The sequence below is a fragment of the Crocodylus siamensis genome, chromosome 4 (assembly GCF_052110815.1).
Source record: "Crocodylus siamensis isolate JL-2025a chromosome 4, ASM5211081v1, whole genome shotgun sequence".
NCBI classification, from domain to species: domain Eukaryota; kingdom Metazoa; phylum Chordata; order Crocodylia; family Crocodylidae; genus Crocodylus; species Crocodylus siamensis.
Genome location: NC_143398.1, coordinates 113758941 through 113768698, shown reverse-complemented (window position 1 = coordinate 113768698; position 9758 = coordinate 113758941). Strand labels below are relative to the sequence as shown.

Below are 9758 nucleotides of genomic sequence, written 5' to 3'. Positions count from 1 at the left end.
GTAGGGAAGAAATGCAGGCTGATCACAATGAACTCACAGAGAAAGGCAAAGAGAGAAGAGGGGGGGCGGGCAAGTGTGTCAGCTGGTTTCTGTATGGAGATTAGGACAGCATGGCGTAGAGGTGGGGGACAGCTTGGAGAAGCCCTGGGGTCTGGGAACAAAAAAGCCCTCCTCATGGGGAGCCCTGAGGGCAAGGTGGGGGCAGGAGACAGCACATGTTACATATTAAAGCGACTATTATCCAGCAGACACTTACAAAGAGCTGGATAAAGAGTGGTCCGTCACAGCAGTCGCCTTGAGCAGCCTGAGAGCAGCAGGGCAGACTGGGGTATTGTAAAGCTCCAGTGCTTAATAGCAGAGAAGTATGCCTGTCCTGGCATTAGCTTCCCAAAGTCTATGCAGAAAACATTTGGAGAAACTTGCAGAATGGGGATGTGGAGAGATGAGTGGATTAGAGATGAGCTTCTGTGGCACAGAGCTCCAGCCCAGACATCGCAGCTGGGCAAGCTTGGTTAGGCAGTACAGCCTCAGCCAAAGCCTGCTCTAATGTTTGCCACTGTAATGGCCAGAGTAATACCAAGCAAAGTCCATGGAGTTACTCTCCAGTGATGGTGGTGTGACCAAGACCAGAATCCCACCTTCTGGGCACATCTACATGAGATGCAACGGCATAGTCATTACTACTCATTTATTTAGTACTTGCTAATACAAGTACTAAATAAATGCACAGTAACTAGAGTTACTGTGCAGTAGCGCTGGTGAACTTCTTTTAGGTGACAGTTGTGTGCAGTAGCCTACTAATACTGCACACTAGCGTATTAGCACTGCCTGTGCTGTGACGTGCTGCTGCACAGTATTTTTTGGCTACTGTGCAGTCAGCGTCTTGTGTAGTTGCACCCACTGTCTCTGAGAGTCATTCCAGTGCACCTTGAGTATAGTCCCCTTATTTCCCTTCTGGGCTCCCAATCCTCATCAGATAAAACCTTCAAGAAGCACTACTTGCTTTAGCAGCCCCCATCACCAGGCTCTAGTGCCTCTACTAGGCTCTGTTCTCTTTCAATTCCTTTTAGTTACATTTTGCTTTAAAAAATATTGTAGATTGGCCTCACCCACAAGAAACAGGGACTAGAAAAGGGAGACTGCTTCACTGTTCTGACCTATTGTTTCCTAGGAATAATTGGGTTTTTAAAATTTAAACAGCAAGGCAGCTGCCACAAAAGCAAAGCCTGTGCATGGTGAGATCCACCTTGATATGCAGCCTACCAAATGCAATCTCATTGCTCTTTGTTCTGGGGTAGACTGAGAATGAAATCTTGAAGAAAGCTCCTTATGAGACAGGCATGTGGATAAACAAAGAGACAATCCCAGAAAAGGCAGAGGAAGAGAGAGGATGAGTTAATGACGATAGACATGGTGAAGGGTAGAATGAACAGGTGGAGGGGGCTGATATTAACTGCACGCTGAGTGGCCTCTCAGGGAAGCAGTTGCAGTGTATTGCAGGTGCATGTTCTGTATGAAATGAATAGGGGATACCCGCTGATAGAAAGTTATACATGTTTGGGATGTCTGAATAGTTGATCAGTGGTAAAGCAGCATCTGAATATTTAGCATATACAGCGTTGTCTGCCTTTGCATAGTTTATGCTGTCACAGAGGGACTCCAGTGCCTCAAGTTATTAGCACTTCATACACCCCAGGGAATTATGCAACTATGTACCCGCATAACTTTGTGCATAAAATGTATGACTGTGCAGCTCACATAATATCCCATAATTCCCCAAGGTGTAGCTGGTGAATGGGAAGGGGAGCTCCCATCTGCAGGAGAGGGGGTGAGCAGCAATCAGGGGCAGACTGACAGAGCACCCCTGCCTGGGACAGGCAGAGTCCCGGGCAGTGCGCAGCTGCAGCCGAGTGCCTGGGGCTGCATGTAGTTCCTACCTGCAGTGCTGTGAGCCCCACATGCTGGCATGAAGCCAGCCCAGTCTGGCCCAGAGGCACCATCAGCAAGCCAAACTGGGCTGGCTCCGTGCCGCCATGTGCAGCCCCCAGGATTTGCCAGAGCCACGTGCCATTGGGGACTCTGCCTGCTGTGGCCAAGAGCACTCCAAGGGCCTGCCAGCAGCAGAGCCTGTGCTGGGGAGAGGGCTATAGGTGACAGGGGCTGTGTGCGAGATGGGGCATGTGGTGGCAGAGGCTGTGCATGGGGGAAGGGGTGTGTGGCAGTGTGGGCTATGTTGGGGGCGAGGGGGACGTGATGGTGGGGGCTGTGTGCAGGGGCAGGGTATGTGGCAGCAGGGGCTGCATTCAGGAGGCACCATGTGGTGGTGGGGGCTGTGTATGGGTGGGGCGTGTGGTGCGGCAGACCACACCTAGCCACAAACCCCACACACTCCCCAACAAACCCCAGTTTCATATCCACAGCCACCCACAAACCCCACACCCACACCCACACCCACACCTCCCCATACCCACCATACCTTCACAACCCCTCCCCCAGACCCACACCTCCAAACCATACCCCACACACAAGTACTTGCATATATTTCTGAAGAAGGTTCAAAAAGTGTTATATTTAGTTTAATTTGTAAAAAAAAAAAAAAAAAAAGCAATTAACATTGCATAGTTTTGAGTATTTCTGCACATAATTTTGAGGGTTTTTGTGCATAATTCCCTGGGGTGTAACTTCAGTAAAAATATCCATTATCTCATCTAAGCCTCCTTGGTGGTTGCTGTGTTCTGCTCTAGGGCCACTCTTAATGTCACACCCATATCTTCCTGTTCCACAAACACAGGCCCTGCCACTGGGGTAAAGAATCTTAGATCACTGTTCACAAATCTTTGGGACATGCAATGACTTTTTATCTCCAGTCTTTCCTTCATCCCATCTAGCATCAAACTTAACTTTTGAAAGTCTGTCTCTGCATGCCTCCTTCCACACCTGCCCACCCCAGTCATGGTGGGTCTTCAGGGCATCCAGGCCACTACCTCTATTAGCACTGCTCCCTTACCTCTTTTTCTCAAACAACCAGGCTCCACATGAATACAAAAGCAATTACTGTAAATCACCCTGAGAACCACTAATTTATCTGCATAAGCAATCGCAGGTGATTCCAGTCAACAGAGGAGATACAAGGATAGGGAAGGTTTTCCTACTCCTGTTTCCCTGGATGGAGACCCTCCAGAGACAGCCTCCACACTGCTAGCTACTGGACACCATGGAAAGGGACAGAAGGCTGGATAGGATGGCCAGGACAACATGCAGAGGAGGATTCACAGAAGGGATAAGTGTATTGGCAGGTTCTGTGGGTAGAGGAGCTAGCTACCAGGTGGTGCAGGAAGGAGCGAAGTGACAGGTTTGTCTTTCTCTCGGCTGCTACAAAGCATGAGGGTGTTGCCAGCACAAGGTGCCCGAGGGAGGGAGGCAACAATTGGGTTCGTTGCCCGGTGTGCGTCGCGCCAATAAACACACTGGGGGGAGAAGTAGACAGAGTTTATTTGAGCTCAAGTGAAAGGTGCAGGGAGACTGTATGGTCTCAAATCCTGCACCCCTAGCCCTGCAACAGTGTATTTTTATACCCTGTTCTGCAGTAGTTTTCCACTAGTTGGCTTCCACCCCCCGCATCCCCTTCCCTCCTCCCTTCTCTCTCTAAGTGGTGTCCTTGCATTCCACATATAACAGTTTTAGGGAGTTTCAGCTTGCCTGCTACTCATCCTGTTTTCCAGTATTACAGGAGGTTACAAAAAGTTCAAGGAAAGGGTTACAAAGGTTCACAAAGGTGGGGCCCTGGCTCGCCCGGGCCTAGAGCAGAGGGGCTTCATCAACACTCATGGTCTTCCATCCCTCTGAGTTACCTAGGGTTATGCCCAGTGACACCAACAAGGGCAAGTCTGCAGTGTTATTATTCTTCATGATACAAGTTTCTGGGTTTATGGTTGTGGCTTTTGGTTTTATGACACATTACAACCTGCCTGACATCTGATTCAACAGGTACCTGCCTGACCTGACCTCCTATTTTTCTTTCCCCCACCTTTTCTCCCCTCCCCTACTTTTCTGCCCTTTGTCTCCCTGACTTCCTACTATTTCCTTCTTCATTGAGAGCCTCTTCCTTACCCTGTATTATTAGCCCTGTAATGTTTTCCTTTGGCCTTTCCCCACCCGCCTTCTTCCCCTCCCTCCCCTGCTTTACCTTTTGTTTCTCCTTTCCACCCATTTATATTTTCACAATATCCTCTCACACTTTGAGTTTCTCTCATTCCTGTTTTCCTGATCTCCAACTATTTTCTTTTTCACTGACAGCCTCTTTTCCACCTTGTATTCTATCACTATAATGTCTTCCTTTACCCTTGTTTTTCCCCGCTCTTTTCCCCCTCCCCTCTCTGCTTTACCTTTTTGTCTTTATATTTTCTACCTATTTACATTCTCACTGACATCCTGCCACACTTTTAGCTTCTCTCATTCCTTGGAGTCTCAGAGCAGCAGAGACTTCCTATGCCTGAAGAAGGGCGACTGGGCCCAAAAGCTTGCTAAGAACTTTTTTCCAACTACTCAAGTTGGTCTATTAAAAGATATCACATCTACCCAAAGAATCTTGCTTGCCTCATGATACAAGTAACTCTCTTATGGAATGTAATTGCCTATGTCTTCTGGGCATGTGTGAAGTGAGAATCCATGACCAAGGGTTTAATTCTCTTTGAATGGTGTTTCAGGATTTAGCTTCCTCCTGGCTAAAAGACAAGCTGTTCAGTAACTCCCTGTGTTCCACTGTTAGTTGTACTGGTACCAACTCCTTCTGTCTTATCAAATCTGCATGTCCTGGGCATTGCTCACTACTGTTGATGTGATTCGCTCTGAAAAGGGGAATGACTCTTACTTGAGGTGCTTTTAAGAGATAGCCGTGGACTTTATTCAGAGCTACACGCAAAATCAAGACAATCTTTAGTTAGACAGAATCAACCATAACAACATAGCTTACAGTGTATTACTGACCACAGACTGTTCTTTGCAGACACTGCGCCAAATCCATGCCTAGGGTAACCCTGCTAATGTCAGTGGATCAACATCCAAGGTGAATTCAGCCTTCTTTCTTTATATTTTCAGAAGCAGCATTGGATGCATCTTAAAGGAATATCCTGTCTTGTCTGGCTTGTGTGTGCTGGGGGTTAGGGAGAAGGCAGCTGTAAGAAGTAATCCCTTTCTCCAGTTAACACCAGTCAGATTTATTTTATGACAGAAAAAGCTGGGTAGAAGCATTCCAGTTAAGTGGGATTTTGTAAGATGGACCAGCAATAGGGATGTGACAAAGAAGGAAACTGTTGCCCTGGCATTAAAGACAGAGATGATACACCAGGGCTGTGATTCCAGCTGATGCCAGCTGCCAGGTTCTGTGTGCACATAGCTTGAAAATACCTAATTGTACATTCTGGTCTTAATTCCTTCTCAGCTGAATTATAGCATCTAATCACAGAACTAACTTTAAAGCAACCACACATCCCAGTACATATCATGAAATCACTGAGCCTGATTCATGTCCCACTTACACTGAGGTAAATCTCAAGTAACCCTATTGCACAAAATAGCCAGCTGATACCTGAGTATGTAATGAGAGACCAGCACTCAGTCTCTGCTGCTCTCTGCAAGCATGGGGCTGGGTTTCCTGAAGACCCTTCAAGTAAGCTGACTCCATGGACTGACAAGTTACCACATTACACCACAGGGATTGCACAATTGCATCACTGCTTTTGAGTGTGGAAGCATTCACGAGGGAAAGAAAGAGAGAGAGTGCTCCCCTGTCTCCTATGGCAATGTGCCCCACACCTGGTAGACAACACTAGGGATCTGACAGAGCAAGGGAAAGATTAAGCCAAGAAAGTCTGTTCTGGCCTGATAATCTGATAGCCAAAGATAAAAGGCTTTTTTTTTATCTGTTTGCATCTCTGTGGTGTTCAGTGGGAGGGAGGTGTCAGTATTGCAACACAGCGACCAACCCGTCCTTTCTTCCACCCTGTTAAACCTCTGACTCTCACTTGACTGTCTGACTCAGTGCTTACCTGCCAGCTCATCATTTGCACTTGGAAGCCGGTTGCAAGTGTCATCTTTGCCCGTTATTTCATGCAAGTGTTTTGTTTTTTTTCCCCTTTCCTAACTTGCATCTCTTTCTCTCTCTCACCCTGCCCTCCCTCCCTCCCTACTTTTATTTCCCCATAGCTGTGGGCGTGCAAATTAAGCTAGAATTACTCCAACACAAGTTCTGGATGGCAGTGCGGCAGGTAGGAATGGCAGCAAGTATGCATAAATACAATTTAATGACCTTCCTTTGGCTGGTCTCAGGCTATGTGTGCTGGTGTGTTGGTGCCATTTCAACAAAAGCTTTTGCAAAATTTGTATTAAACAGATTTATGCACTAGATTAGTTTTAAGTTACACATTTTGCTAATCCTTTGACAGCTCTAATGTGGCATGAGTGGCGTGTCTGTTCTGGGGATGCTGCATTAATGGTGTCAGAATCCTGGTCTGGCATTCATTCCACTGCAGATGACAGGTTTAATTGTGGAAATATGTTTGCACTCATTCAGTCTTTCAGAGTCACCATAGAAAGCTGCCATTGGAAGCCCAAAATCTACCTGCCTTTGGAAAACATCTTAATGATGATGAAATCCTACTAAATTTAAAAAAAGATAAATTTATAAGTCTGGGCTACTTTTGGACACCTTCCCTATACTGAGAGAATTGGAAATGGAATTGCAGTGTCCCAGTCTGAGAGAGATGAAAACCAAGTGCCATTTCATGACCATCAGCAGACACTCTCAAAAGCTTAAGGTATAGATATAGGTATAGGACAAAATATTTGTGGGAAGATGTCCACTAGGGTTGAAGAAGCAGAGTGGAAATGTCTCTCTGCTGCAATGAGAAGGAACTTCCATCAGATTGAAACCCTTGTGATACAACAGTAGGAAACTGGTTGTTATGACTGAGAACATATGGAGAATGGGGAAAAATAATCTTTTTGTTGCTTTGGTGGAGGGAAGGCTTTTTTGCAGGCTGGAAACCAAGGTGTGGTGCTGGTATGTCTAGCATAGGGGTGGCCAAGCTGTAGCGCACATGCCACAAGTTGCACAAGCAGCCTGCGTATGTGGTATACAACAGATCAGGGAGAAGCCAGGCAGCACAGCAGCAGAAAGGGTAGGGAGCAGAAAGCATGGGAGCAGATTGGACAGGAAGCACAGGGTATGGAGCAGAAAGCAGAGCAGCAGTTTGGGAGGGAGCACAGGGCAAGGAGCAGAAAAGAGAGTGGTAGATGAGTCATGGGAAGGAGATTGGTGATGGGCATGGGGCGTAATTTGTGGCATACCTGCCAAAAAGGTTGGTCCTCCCTACTAATCCAGCATATAGTAGCTTGAGTTCAGAATTATCCCATGGACTAATAAGAAGGTCCTGGGATTTTACCAATGGAGTTGTTGAAAGTATCTTTTGGGGATGTCATATTTTAGGAACACACACACACACACACACACACACACGACAGCTTACCAAAACTCCCTATGTGGCCTTCAGGCCCAAATAATTGCCTGTCCCTGGCTTAATAAAACTCAGCAGTGGTGCAACAAGGAGTCACTAACGGATGTTTTTCTCTCTCCTCTCCATCTCTTTGTCGCATGGTGTGCTTCTCTGAATGTCCACATTCCCACTGAACATCTCTAAGTCTAATGATACTGATGTAAGTAGACAACGGCTGAGGGTAAAGAGGTATCCCAGAATTCCCTGCTGTGTCCCTGCCTGCCTATCAAGCTTTGATTATTGCATGTAGTTTGTATGCTGCTGTGCAGTAGAGACTGGCCCTTGTCTGTAATAGCCAGAGACACTCCAAGCCTGTTTGAGACTGTCGCTGTCTTCACAGTTAATTAGGCATCTTTGGTAAAGATTGAAGTAGTCTTAGTTGTAGCATTACAGAGACCTGACCAGGAGCAGCTGGCAGCTCTGAGGCAGGTGCATATCTGGGGAGAGACTGCAATTCAAAAGGCTTTAAAGTGGTAGAGAGCAGCACAGGTTTCACTATCCCAGTCACTCTCAACCCCAAGGTGCCCTTCCATCACTTCTCTGAATGTAATGGTACCCTGTTTCAAAAATCTAATTTCACTCATCTTGTGACTAAAAATAACAGGACAAGTCTTCTCTGGCAAAAAACTCAAAGACCACAACAGGTCAGAATATGTTTGGCCTTGTGCATGCCTTTCTGAAATCTCCAAGTGTATCTTGTGAATCATGTACAGGTGTTTGCAGCACTTTTCCAGACTGAAGAGCTCCATGGCTCTCAGCCTCTCATTATAAGGTGTGTTTTCCTGACCTCTGATCATGCACGTGGCTCTCCTCTGCACCCTCTCAAGCTTCTCCACATCCTTTTTGAATTGAGGAGCCCAAAACTGGATGCGGTACTCCAGCTGCAGCCTCACCAAGGCCGAGTACAAGGGGAGAATGCATCCCATGGAGCAGCCGCAGCATCACATTGAAGGCTCATGTTCATCTTGTGGTCAACCATGACCCCCAAGTCCCTTTCATCTGTAGTGCTAACCAGCGTAGCACTACCAAACCTATAAACATGCTGCAGATTTTTCCTCCCAAGGTGGAGAACCTTGCATTTTTCAGTGTTGAGCATCATCAGGTTCTCGTTCGCCCATTTCATGAGCCTGTCAAGGTCCGCCTGGATCACCCTCCTATCCTCTGGTGCGTATGCTTTACCCCAGAGTTTGGTGTCATTGGCAAACGTGGCCAGCCTGCTTCTGACACCAATGTCCACATCACTGGATGAAGATGTCAAATAGCATAGGCTCTAGGACAGAGCCTTGAGGGACCCCACTGGTCACAGTGCACCAAGACAATTGGCTCCTGTTGACCACCATCCTCTGGGTCCCACTGCGGAGCCAGTTCCCCAGCCAGCGGATTGTGGTGAGGTCGAGGCTGCAGTTAGCCAGTTTAGCCAAGAGGTGATTGTGCGATACCAGATTGAAGGCTTTTTTAAAGTCAAGGTATGTGACATCGATCTCTTCCCCCTTGTCCAGGTGATAAATCACTTGGTCATAAAAGGAAATGAGATTGGTCAAGCAAGACCTACCTGCAACAAACCCATGCTGGGTATCCCTCAGGATATTGCCTTCAGCTAGTCTGTTAAGCCTCTTTGATAATCTTTTCCAAGACCTTCCCCAGGATAGAGGTCAGGCTGATGGGCCTGTAGTTTGCCGGATCTACTTTCCTCCCTTTCTTGAAGATAGGCACAACAATTAATCGAGTCTGTTCTGATGTGTTGTAACTACAGTACATCAGAGCAGCACCCCCACATGTCTATAGGCACCCATATAATTGGCTCAAACCCATTCCTGGGGTTAGTTCACCTAACTTCATTTTGGCAGTTCACCTGAAACTTCTGGAGCTATTGTGGCCCTATTTCTCACAAAACAAATCAGAGCAAATCCCAGTATGAATTATAGGGCTGCCACCTGCTTTGTGTCTGTCCTGTAAAACGGAACAATCCTATCATGACTAGGCAATGTTTACACTATCATATTATAACAGTTTTCCATTGAAACATCATTATGATGTTAAGAATACAGTGTTACAAAGCCATGAGGAGTCTTTGGCTGTCTCCTGAAATTGGTTTACAAGGTAAATCCAGAGACTTAGCAGTCAATTAAGGTGTTTTAATTGGTTGAATGATAGATTCATCTCCTGTTGTTCAAGGCCAGATAAGAAGGGGGGATGTTTTTGTAA

General features: G+C 46.6%; 1 protein-coding gene across 1 annotated transcript in view; it reads left to right on the top strand.

The window, feature by feature from the left end:
• The window catches only part of CACNA2D4 (calcium voltage-gated channel auxiliary subunit alpha2delta 4), a 182736-nt gene that overhangs the window by 148122 nt on the left and 24856 nt on the right, over positions 1–9758 (top strand). Inside the window, exons 27-28 of the mRNA XM_090041104.1 lie at positions 6205–6266; positions 7699–7713. Coding sequence (XP_089897230.1) covers positions 6205–6266; positions 7699–7713 — 77 coding nt within the window. The remainder of the gene's footprint in view (positions 1–6204; positions 6267–7698; positions 7714–9758) is intronic.